The sequence below is a fragment of the Lonchura striata genome, chromosome 4, assembly GCF_050655825.1.
Source record: "Lonchura striata isolate lonStrDom1 chromosome 4, ASM5065582v1, whole genome shotgun sequence".
Lineage (NCBI taxonomy): Eukaryota > Metazoa > Chordata > Aves > Passeriformes > Estrildidae > Lonchura > Lonchura striata.
This window is the reverse complement of record NC_140706.1, coordinates 10,939,962-10,952,172: the sequence shown is the minus strand read 5'-3', so window position 1 is coordinate 10,952,172 and position 12,211 is coordinate 10,939,962. Positions and strand designations below refer to the sequence as shown.

The 12,211-nt window shown below is 36.3% G+C and overlaps 1 protein-coding gene and 1 long non-coding RNA gene across 5 annotated transcripts in view; one reads left to right on the top strand and one right to left on the bottom strand.

Moving 5' to 3' along the window:
* SH3TC1 (SH3 domain and tetratricopeptide repeats 1) overlaps nt 1–1,737 on the top strand; it is a 32,326-nt gene extending 30,589 nt beyond the window's left edge. For all 3 annotated transcript variants that reach the window (XM_085578501.1, XM_085578500.1, XM_085578502.1), the window contains exons 17-18: nt 739–935; nt 1,149–1,737. In XM_085578501.1, coding sequence (XP_085434627.1) covers nt 739–935; nt 1,149–1,379 — 428 coding nt within the window. In that variant the 3' untranslated portion in view covers nt 1,380–1,737. The remainder of the gene's footprint in view (nt 1–738; nt 936–1,148) is intronic.
* LOC144246208 (uncharacterized) overlaps nt 1–12,211 on the bottom strand; it is a 47,947-nt gene that overhangs the window by 16,744 nt on the left and 18,992 nt on the right. The window contains exon 3 of one of the 2 annotated variants that reach the window (XR_014955069.1): nt 1,089–1,202. The exons of the other annotated variant lie outside the window; for it this stretch is intronic. This is a non-coding gene — a long non-coding RNA (uncharacterized LOC144246208). The remainder of the gene's footprint in view (nt 1–1,088; nt 1,203–12,211) is intronic. 2 annotated transcript variants of the gene reach the window in all.

The window sequence follows — 12,211 nt, the reverse complement described above, 5'->3', positions numbered from 1 at the left end:
CTTCTAATTCAAGAATGAGCAATTTATTGCTTACTCTTCAACTTAGGCTCAAATGGAAAACCTGTGGTAGAGCACAGAATCAAAGCTGGAATTTTATGTCCAAACTGAGTGTGCTTCTAAGAGTCAAGATACAATACTCATGAATGAAATAGTCCTAAGAGGCTTTTGAGAGTACTTTCAGATTTGCCCAAAGCTCTGATTGTGAACCAACATAAGATGGAAAAATCAAAAATCATAGGTCTTGTTTCAAAATTACTATCCTTCAAGTTTGGTAGCTGTTCAACTGATTAAGAACCTTCTTAACCCTCTGTACAAGCACAGACAGGACATTTTGATCAGTATGAAAATAATATTTTTGTTGTAAATTTTCATGTAAAATATATATTGGAATTGTCATTGGAGACTTTATTCCCATTAACTTTCTTCCTTTCATAATAATCCATTTGTATTCTTTGTAAGAATGCACTCTGTGTATTATAATTTATATATCAGAGATTAATGTAATTATTTCTTAACATTCCAGACACTGTCAAATCCTATGGGAGGAAATTCAGAAATTCCATAGGATTTTTCTTGAATGGCAGGTTTTGACCATGTATCTCTTAAGCAAATGTAGGGTTGTTTTTTTTTTTTATAATAAAAGCCCATCAAATTCAATATAGATTATTTTTTTAAGTAGCATAGATTTGAGTACTTTGTCTCTCTGTTTTTCTCCTGACTCCTATGTTATCTCATTAGGAAATCAGCTAAATGAAAGAATAGCTTACCATCGCCTGGCAGCCATCCATCACCATTTGGGTCACTGTGAACTAGCTGAACATTTCTATTTAAAGGCCTTGTCCCTCTGTTCCTCTCCTTTGGAGTTTGAGGAAGAAACACTCTATTATGTCAAGGTGTACTTGATCTTAGGAGATATTATATTCTATGACCTTAAGGTAAGAAATTTTAACAACTTGTGTAGCAAATTTTACTATTGAGTAATATTTCATAAAATCAGATGTTGCCATTTTCTATTTTTGTGTGTTTGGAATGTAAAGTGAGAAAACCTCAAAAACTCAGAATCTATATTATTTTTATTAGATACTTACAAACTTGAGCTCTGCAGTCCTCTTGCACTGGTTGTACTATCTTTGAGCCTCTTATTTCAGGACCCCTTTGATGCAGCTGGTTATTACCACTTGGCACTCGCTGCTGCCATGGACCTGGGCAATAAAAAAGCTCAACTGAAGATTTACACCAGACTTGCTGTGATCTACCATAATTTCCTTGTGGATCGGGAAATGTCTCTCTTCTTCTACCAAAAGGCAAGAACCTTTGCAACAGAGCTGAATGTAAGGAGAATAAATTTAGCTCCTGATCAGTGTTACAAGAGTTCATAAGCATTTTTGGAAAATGTAGCCTAACTACTGCAGAAGTACCTATGGAAATACTGCACTGGCTTTGTAGGAGGATGCAGGTTGCATTCAATGACTCATTATCTGTGTGCTGGAAAGTGGAGCTCCTCATCCCAGACTAAATTACCAGTTTATATGATGGTGAATTACATTTCATTGTCTTTGAGATACACAGTCTTGTACTTGTTAAGGATCAGTCTGTGAACTAAAACCAAAACCCAACAGTCTCTTTTTTAAACTACAATTTTCTTTGCTATATCTTTCTGTCTTGATGGATATTGGAAAATGATTAATGCATAGATGCAATGAAAAATATTTAATAAAGTGTCACAGCAGAAAAACCGCTCAGTATGAATTGTGGCTTCCTTTCCCTGACTTAGCTTTATTACATTTTTTTGACATCAAGTAAATGCATCTGCACAAGCATGCTAGATGGGCTTGAGAATTGGTTTGGCCCAGTTCCCCAGACACCACTCTTCATTTTCTGTCAAATTCATCTACTGCAGCACTTATGGGAACTAGCTTTATCTTCTAATTCAAGAAAACTTACATACATATTGTACTAAGAACTAACGAGTTTGTAGAACTGAAGGTTCTCATAATGTGAGTACTAGTTTTGTGGGTTTCAGTGGTCATGTGAAGGCCCTCCTTCCCTATTTTCAAAGAGAATTTAAGTGCCCTTTTCAGAACTGTCAATATTGGCTGCAATGACTTATTACAACCTTTCCTACTGTGTTACATAGAAGTAAATATTTTTCAGAAAAATGTATTATTTCACTTTAATTACAAAAAAATCCAGATTGTTAATTTTGATACTTCTAAAACTTTGTGTCTCAACATTTTTGTACTGAAACTATGGTAGAAATAACAGATCATATTCAGATTAATTTTGAGTTTATGCCTTTTCATTCTCTCAAGAACTCTCTACAGAAACTGCTGATTTATATTTAAGGGATATCACAAAGAATGGAAGTATGGATGTTTTTGGAAGTTGCACATTCAGTCTCAGAAACCAGATGGGGCTGTTGGCTACATATTATGTTTGTTTCTATTGTCATGTCTGGGGAAAGTTAAAAAACATACAAATTTTTTTTCAGAACTCCATAGCTATGTAATCTCATTGCCTTGGTTTTTTGCCTAAGAATCTTTTTTTTCCCTTAAATCTGTCATTCAGAGTATGCTCTGAATTCTTCCTATATATACATTCAGGTATCTGATTTTTGTTGTCTTTTTGACCTTTATATATATAATACGCATATTACATATCTATGTCTGTATATATAGATCTAGATATAATTGAAATAGTATTCAGGGAAAGGAGAAGTGCATCTTTTTCCTTGGTCTTCCCATGGTCTATATACAGATAGTTGCCACTATCTTGGTAACTGTGACCTTTTAATCATCTTGAAGCTGTGTGGTGACTTAACTAGTCAAGGTAACTCATGGTCCTGCTCTTAGTTCAAGGTCCAGAAATTAAAGTGGCATTTGAGATTAAACTTTGTATTTGCCATTTCTAGAAGGCTCTTTACACAATAAGAATTTTGTTTGCTTGTTTTCTCTTCTGACACTGTAAATTTGAAAGTTTTAGTGTAATGGTGTCTTAGGAATGACTTGATGAAAGATTCATGCTGGTGTCATACTGTTCCATTAAGCATGGGAAATTAATTATCCCGCATGCTTTTGACTTGAAAACTCAACAGAAGTCCTGTATGATCCCTTCAGAGCTGTAAAAATTGCAGATGCTGCTCTTTCTTCATTACTCGCTTTTCAGTGCTTGACATTCTATTTTCCATTTCATTTGGTTTTCAGACGAGATAAATTTGTAACCTCTTGCTGATTCTGATTGCTGCAATCATAGGCTGTCTCTATATTCTGGGAAGGGAAGCTGCACTTTATCTGGAATTCAATTCTGCTGATAAGACCTATATTCTTTCTTGCACAGCTACTTCATCTTGTTGCCTTGATTCTACAGAATTCTTGCTTTCATAGCAATCTTGTTCTACATTATTAATTTACCCTTTAGTGTTAAGCTGTGCTTAAGAGTGGAATTTCTTGACCATTCCCTTGAAGCCAGTGAAGCAGTATATAAAAATGTATCTGGTATTTGGAAAGGCAGGATCTGAATTCTCCCCTTGCTCTGGTGACACGGGAATTCCGTTTTGCTAATGTATGTGGTTATAGTACATCACAGGCAGAGGATTTCAAAGAACTGCATTTCTATTATGTATATAAATGGCATGTTTAATTTTTAAAAGCTGCTTCAAAACCTGTTTGATCTTTAAATGCATCTTTTCCTCCAGGGAGCACAAAATCATTTCATGATTCTGAATCAACAAATACAATTAATGCACTTGAACAGCAAATCTGTAATTTAAGAGTTCTGTGAGGAACTGAATTTGGATAGAAGGATTACACCGATAAGTCCTATTCATCCAGTCAGGAGTGGTAGGATTCATCTTCCCTGCAGGAGACACCTGTTAGGTGGCCCTAGTCTCATTAGCATCAGAGAATGGTCTGCAATGTGGAATTCCAGAGATGTGGGAGATGAATCTTACCTGATGAGCTTCCTGGCTCAAGTCTTTATTGAACAGAAATGTGATTATTATAAAACTATTTTCCCATAGCTGTTATGTAAATGATCAGTTTTGGCCAGATAACTGGTAGAACATTCTTCCAGCATAATGAAGCAAAAAGGCTGAACAGCATGGAGTCTAGATACCTCCTAGAGAGGGTACAGAATCATGTCTCTGCAAAGTCTGTTTGCTAGAAAAGGTAGTGAGGAATGGGATGTTTGAATAAAAAAGGCATAGGAAGTGCATGAAGATTCAGAGAGCTTCTACCCATAATGAGTTATGTAGTTGATTAGCAGCAAATTTTGATATCCTCTTAAGGAGCCAAAAAGCTCTGCTGAGCTGTTAAAAACTCTGCAGGAACTATCACACTGTAGGTATTTCTGCTTGATTTTAAACAACAATGTTCTGCTTCCTGAACTGGCACAAACTGGTGCCTGTGAGCAGCTCCATGTGTAGAACCTTGTCAGATACAGAGCCAGAAGCTTGTGGTGCTTTCTCATCCAGAAATGACACATTCCCAAGTATCACCCCTTAATTTTTAAAATGGGATTGAAGAAAAAGAAATTGTAGTGATGACACCATGGTATGGGATACCTAATTACTGGATAGGATGTCCTCTTGTAGAAGCTCATGTTTCCAAAGAGGAAAATACATAGTATGTACTCAGGCAGTGAGGGGCCTGTCCTCTCCCTGTCTCTTGGTTCAATAAAAAGTCACTCCAAACTCTGCACGTTCTGTGTGTGTCTGTGCAAGGCAGGGCAGTCCTGGCCCCTCTCGTGGATAAGCAGTTCACTCTGGAGTAATAGATGTCAGGGCTACACGTCCCTGTGTTTGCAGCTTTGGCCTGCTTGGAGAAGTTGAGCTCCCTTCACGTTTTTCCAGGACCCTGAAGCCCTCATTTGGTCTGAGCTCTCCGTGTTTAGCGGGAGGAGCCCCAGCCTTGGCCAGCCGACGCCTCCGGCCACGGGGTGGCAATGTCTCGCTTCGCATCGGTGCCTGCCCGCCCGCCAGCTAACAAAGGACTCCGACAACTTGGAAAAGTATCCCACTTTCTCCAGTATCCTTTCCACCCACCTAAAAATTTCTTAAAACAAACCAAAAAACAGCCCTAACAACCCCATGACTCACTGAAATAAACCCTCTAGAAACGGATGAGTTAAAACTCCTTAAGAGCTTTTACCATGGCAAGCAAAACAGAGCTTTTACCAGTCAGCATCTATTTCAAGGGAAATATACTCTAAGAAAGCAAAAGAGCATTTGCAGAGAGCAAAAAGAATTGAAGATAATAATTCTAAGCTACTTTGAAATGCCTTTAACTGATTTATCTACAATCTAGAGAAAGTTGGCTGCTTGGAGGTGCTATGTGGATTTATTTTGTAACAGGCAAACCGCTGTGCAAGGGAAGGGTACTGTGGTAGAGAAGAAACCCACTGCATGAGGCTGGATGCAGGTACGTGCTCAAAACTCTTGGTCTTATTTTTAAGTAAGGTCAACTTTTGACATCTACTTGTTTTTCCAAGAGAAATGCTCCAAGAATTCTTTGTATGAGCCTGGTGGTACAGTCTAGGCAGTGACATTCAACATACCTAACCTAAGGAACCAAGAACTTTTTCTGAAGCTGTACCAAAAGTATTGGTACATATTATTATTATTGGTATAAGTCGATATTTTCCCAGTTAACACAAATTGCCTGGTTGGTGTTATTATCTGCTGAATACTCAGGAGATATTCCCCTAAATATTTTGCTCCTAATGCTTTGTTGCCTTCATTTGGCTATTTCAGATAATGAAGGTAAGAAAAACATTTAATTTCACAAATATCTGTCTTGCTCTGGCATTGGGTGGCAGGTTAAGTTGCCTTTGCACTGACATACTAAATGGATTGTATCTTTCCATGAAGAGGCAAATTAAACACAATTACACTGACTTACAATATTTTGAAACTTGTATGCCATTTAGATGCTGAATTACTCTAAGTGTTATGTGCTGGGAAACTCTCAAAAATTGTCAGCAGGTGTTTTTCCTGATGCAGCAGATGTACAAAATCTGTTAAAAGTAGCCTTTCTTTGCCAAGCCAACAGAAGGGAATTTCACCATTGCATGGAAAATATCTAATTTTTTGGAAGTTGGAATGAGCATAATAAATGGAGCATTTTTGCTTTTCTAAAAATAACACTGGTTATTTCCTGAAGTATATTTAACACTGTGGGCTGGTATTTGGTACTTGTGTTCTATCAGTCAGGTTACATGCTAAAGGAGAGAAAAACTTCTCAGGAGCCAATCCATTCCCAAGTTGTGAAAAGACTTTACAAAGAATCATGGACCATTATCATTCTGTTTGCATTTTGCTTGAGATGAAGACACACTTTTGTGTGCCTGCCAGTATAACAGTGTGGTTTTTATAATATCAAAAAGCAAGACAGCAAGAGAAGATGGGTATTAGGAGGCGCAAGTGAACACCTAAGAAATGTCTGAAACTTAGTGTGAACCCTAATGTTGGCTCCTTTTCTGGAGTTCTTGTGTGGTGAGGGTGGGTGCTTTTAGGAGAATTGGGGATTTAGGTCTAGTGATACAGCAACCTCCTAAGTTATTTTCTATATTTTTCTATAATTTCTCTTTAGCAATTCCTATCCATAAAATAACACACAAAACCTTCCACATCCAGATACACTCTTCAGTGGCAGTGCAGCAAAGCATCTGTATTTTCTTGAAATTTGAGTGTAAATTAATCACTTTCAGTCTACATTCCTATAAAAAATATCTTCAGCCTTGAATAACCTGTTGTTTATTGAGGCAATTTCACTCCCAACTCACAGAATCACAGAACTGGTAAGACTGGAAGGGACCTCTGGAGATCATCCAGTCCAACTCCCTGCCAAGACAGCGTCACCTGGAGCAAGTTACACAGGAACATGTCTAGGTTAGGAATGTCTCTGGAATGGGAGACTCCACTACCTCCTGGGCAGCTGTTCCAGTGCTCTGCCATCCTCAGGGTAAAGAAGTTCTTCCTCATGTTGAGGATGAACTTCTTGTGTTGTATTTCATGTCCACTGTTCTTCATCCTGTTAATGGGCACTACTGAAGAGTCTGGCACTATCATCTTGGCACCTGCCTTTCAGATATTTGTGTGCATTGATCAGATCCCTTTTCAGTCTTCCCTTCTTAATTTAAACTTGAATTTCTAAGCATAAATGTAAAATGTGGTCAGGATTTGTCTTATGTTTTCAGAGTTGATATTCACATAATCACAGAATGGGTGAGGCTGGACATGGAGCATCTGGCTCAACCTCCCTGTACAAACAGAGTCAGCTGAGGGCACTTTGCACAGGATTGTGTCCAGATAGGTCCTGAATATCTCCAGTGAGGGAGATTCCACATCCTCCCTGAGCAACCTATTCCAGTGGTCTGTCACCTGCACAGTAAAGGAGTTTTTCCACATATTAAGTGCAACTTCCTGAAAAATTAGTATTAACCATACAGAAACACCCAAACTGTACAGACACAGGATAGTAAAATAAATACATCCACCCTATCCATGAAGCTATTCCCTAGAAATTATTTCTTCTTGAGTTTTTAATTCTTGGCATAAATCTGTAGCTATTTCCTTGGTAGATTAAAGTTATATACACTGCAAATTCCTTTAAATCTTGAATCTTTGTCTTGTATTTGTCAAGACTTATGTTGCATAAAGACATGGTTAAAATCATACATTCTGCTACTGATGAATTGAAATCAAGAGAAAACACTTCTAAATTGCTTACTAAGTAATCTGAAAACTGTTTTTCCTTTATGCTCTGCTGTAGGTCTGTCAATTATACACTGTATAAAAGTTCTTTTTTCTGTTCTTCCTGCATACCAGAGATAGCAGTAGTCTTACATGAAAACATGCAGCCGAGTAAATAAGTTGTTGAGCATAAAATAATGATAATTAGATTATTATGATTATTTATTTAATATCCAAGATATCCCATTTATTTTAACTTACTGATATCTACAGGTTTCTTATAAGCTTGAAATATTTGCAACTACAAGAAATTTCAAGCAAATTGAGGTATATGTCAAAAAGTATCTTAGCCTAAAAATCTGTCCTTTACTAATGAATTTCAGTTGATGTCTTTATTTCTGACATATTTTTTTCTTCTTTTACAGTGGAATTTCTGTGTTGAATCACATTCCTGTTACATATTTCCTTTTTCTACCTTCCAGCTGATCATGTGTATAAAGTTGCATCTGTGTCTTTTTGGATCATTAAAAAGATGATACACTTTCTTACTAAATCAGAGAAAAGTTGTCCATATTGCATCTTTTGCCAGTTATGTTTGCTCTATTGCTTTCCTTTTTTAGACATTGTTTTTACTTTTATGCCTGCCAGGCTTTTCATTGCTCTTGCTGGTTCCTGGGTGTCTGCCACATACCAGTTAATGTTGGAAAAAAGTCAATCCTATTTCTAAGAATGAGTCTAGAGAAAAGTGTACTAATTGGTCAATGTTTATTTCAGACTGAGCAAAGTCTGGTTACCTGTTCACTATTAAGCTTTAGTGACCAGGAACATTGATTTGCCAGGAAAGGGGAAGGGTTTTTTTACCAGTGTGCTTTCTCCTATTGAAAATTATTACTGTCATAAGCTTTTAAAAATTTTTAACTTGTGTAGGAAAGATGTTTTGAAGCACAATACCAAAATTCTGTGCCTTTTGAGCAAGCTTCATCTACTTGAATCTTGTGGGGTTGAGCAGGCCCTGCCATGTGCATGCTCTGTGCCTTGAAAAGGGTGAAGCAAAGAAACCTACAGGACTTCAAGAGGAAGTAAGAGAAAAGCTGTGAGAAGTATGAACGAGGCTCAGCTCAAAATGAAGAAAAATGCCATGGGAACTACTTTTGAAGATATTGCTACATAATGTCCAGTCCCCCATAGTCACAGCAATTACATGGATTCAGAATTCTTTGCTGCTTTTTGTTATAGACATCCTTTCTAAGTGGCAAGGGGTAAAATTTAAAAGCAGTGCCCTGAGCACATTTCTCTATGGTTTTATTAATTGTTAATTTTCAAATATCTGCAGTTTTGAAAGCTGCTTTTTTAGTGCTCACCAACTTTAAAATCAATACCATGATTACCCAAATGTATTTGTTGATCTTTTCTGAACTGTGTTCTATTTTTAAATTATTTTTTATAAACTAATCCTGGATTAAATATGCTGGATATGGTTTACAGCTAGCTAAATCTAATATAAACTTTGAGCATTTAAAAATATTTATATTGCTGCCTTTGGACCTCTCTGTTCACAAGTTAAGGTTTTATTTTACTCAGTTGCTGAGACATGGAATTCTGATTTGGACAATAAGCCACATTCTCAGTTCACATAAATCAGCCAAGCTCCATTAAAATAAAGCTGTAGATCTGGGTCAAATTAAGAATTTGAGATTGGCTCAAGGTCTATATCTAGCACAACATTCCCTTGCCATGGGAGATAAAAGCTGAATGCTGAGGTCCTGCAGAAGGGCTCAAGTTGAATGGAACAATGGAAACAGTGAATGCGGGCTGAGAGACTGGATCTTCCTCCCATCTGGGAGCAGCTCTGGTGTGTGTTTTCCCGTGTGAGAGTCTGGAGAAGTGGGTTACGTGGGCAGGGATGAACGAGAGAGATTTCCTCATCCTTGTGTTTGCACTAAACCATGAGCAGCACTTCTCCACAGGATGTAAAAGTTTTGGTATATTCCTACACATCCTTCTTGCTTGTCCTTTCAGTGACCTTCCCCTCTCTTTTACTGCTCTACAAAATATTAAAGGTTCTACTGGAAAGTGGGCTGCAGAGTGGGACACATTTTACAGGATTTGGTTATAAGACCCATTACAGAGGTCTGATTTTAGAAGACGATCACAAGTGCATGCTTTAAAACCAGTCTCTCACTTTCCCTATAGTTCAAGACCTTACAGGATTTTTTTCTCTTCTGAACAAATCCATTATCCTTTATTGGCTGATTCATATTTCTGTAATTAGAGTCTTCTCCCATTCCACAATTCCTTAGCCAAGTTACAGACTGCTTTTGTTTGTTTACACTTCCATGAAACTAATATTTGGATGATTTCAGTGGAATATGAGTTTGACAATTTCTGCTTGGATTCTTTCTTAATTCGTCATCTTGTGGAGACACCTTCTACAGTTAGTCTATCAGTTATACTGCACGAGAGACTATCAATGACAAGATAATTTTATTCTTTATTTAATTTTCAATACTGAGGAGTCAGGAAATTTTAAAAATAAGCCTTCAGCTTTCCTGAAATACAGGAAAATATAAGGAAAACTGTGAATGATTTGTATATCTCAAAAGTTGCATCAAGCCATATTTTCCCTCATTCTTTTGTAATTTCAGAAATTTTAACTTAAAGCTGAAGGTTAACTTAAAGGTTTTGATTAGGCAAGCACATGTATTTTTAATATCACTCAGGTAATTTAAAATACTCTTGAAAGATCTAACTTAATATGCATCTAGGCTTTAATTAAAGTATCAATGCATGTGGGATATTCTCCACTATGGTCAAAGTAGTTTGGAGAATTCCAGCATAGGAGAACTAGTCTCATGACACTTGTAGAACCTCTTTTTTAGCATTATTTTTTATCTAATACTGTGTTACTACACTGCTTTTAATGACTTTATTTCTACTCGGCAAAAACAAACAAAAAACAACAAAAATACCCTAATCTCTAGAATAAATTATGCGTCTAGTTCTTACAGAGGAAAAAAAAAGAATTTAAATCTTTTCAGTGGACAAACACAGGACGGCAATGAATTTTTGATATCTTCACTGTATCTTCAAAAGTTGTATTTTTTGTCATGGTATTGATTAGTTATGCCATAGCAACTAAAGATAAAGCCATTAAACTCACTCCCAAGCCACCAATAACACAGTTTAAGCAAAGAGACTCAAATTGGTAACTGAAGATGTGCATGCCAATAAGCTACAAGAATTCATTAGTTACATTCCCATAGGAAATCCTTGGTAAATATTACATGTATCAAAAAGTAATAAATGTACACGAAAAGTATCAACAGAATTATGAAAAGATGGAAGATTGCAGAATTAAAATTAGTATAGTATGCCTATTTTCTGTTTCTTAGGTACCTTTATTACTTTACTACAGATCAAAAAATCTTCAAGTTTTCTTTTTTTGCAAACATACAATTCTTGTTAAGATTTTAGCTCTATTTTTATTTTGCTTAAGATGACTGAATAATTTTTTTTCATACAATGCAAGGAAGATTGGGACACTATGGAAGATACATGAAAGATAATTACTTGTTAGACCTCATGGAATAAAGTACTAAAGTTACAACCTTTGAGTTCCCCAGATCCATAGGTTCAGTGAGCCGAGTATAAATATCTCAGATACATTCACAATCTTGTCAAATGTCTGAATTCAGGCATAGGAAAGAAGAATCTGTTAATTTTTACTATGTTTAGTTTCTGTGTCCTGTATTACAGAGTATGGTGGAATATCAATATTTGAAATAATCCGTATCTTGAGGGAATGCTTCTGAGCAAACAGTGGAAAACAAAATGGGTTAAATTCATCCAACTTTCAAGAACATCTGAAAGCAACCTGAAGCTATTTTCTTCCTTTCAAATTCTCAGTCTAAGGGGCAGTGTAGCTCTTAGCTGGGTGGAGTAGAGTATAATTATTGTACTCTTCTGCAGATTAAAATAATGTTCATTCTTTAAATTCATATTTAATGAATGAAAACAAACTAATAAAATCTGTGAAATAAAGCACCATGCAAATAGATGTTCATTATTGTTGAAGCTTAAATCATGACTTAGAAGGAGGTTTATGTATTAATAATTGAACTTATTAAAAGAAAAGATCTTGTAACAAATTTATTTCACACATCCTTTTCCAAAGAACATATAAATTTGCTTCAGCCCCAAGACCCTACTCTTGGATGAAATTCTTTATTACTATAGAGAGTCCAGCAGAAAAGCACAAAGTCTCTGCTGTTTAGATTTGACAATTTTGCAATTCTTGGCTTGCCATTGTCCTTATACTTTGAGAAACCTGTAGAAGCCAAGGATCTCAGAAATCGGATTTAATAAAACAAAGACATAATATGTGCCACTGGCATAAAACTGGCAGTAGGAAGTACCAAGATAATGGTAAAGTGTCTTTGAGCTCACACATCAGGGTAAGTGCTTTAACAGGACAGTGGATGAAGGTGAAGTCATAAATGACAAATTTTGTAAAACAGTGTC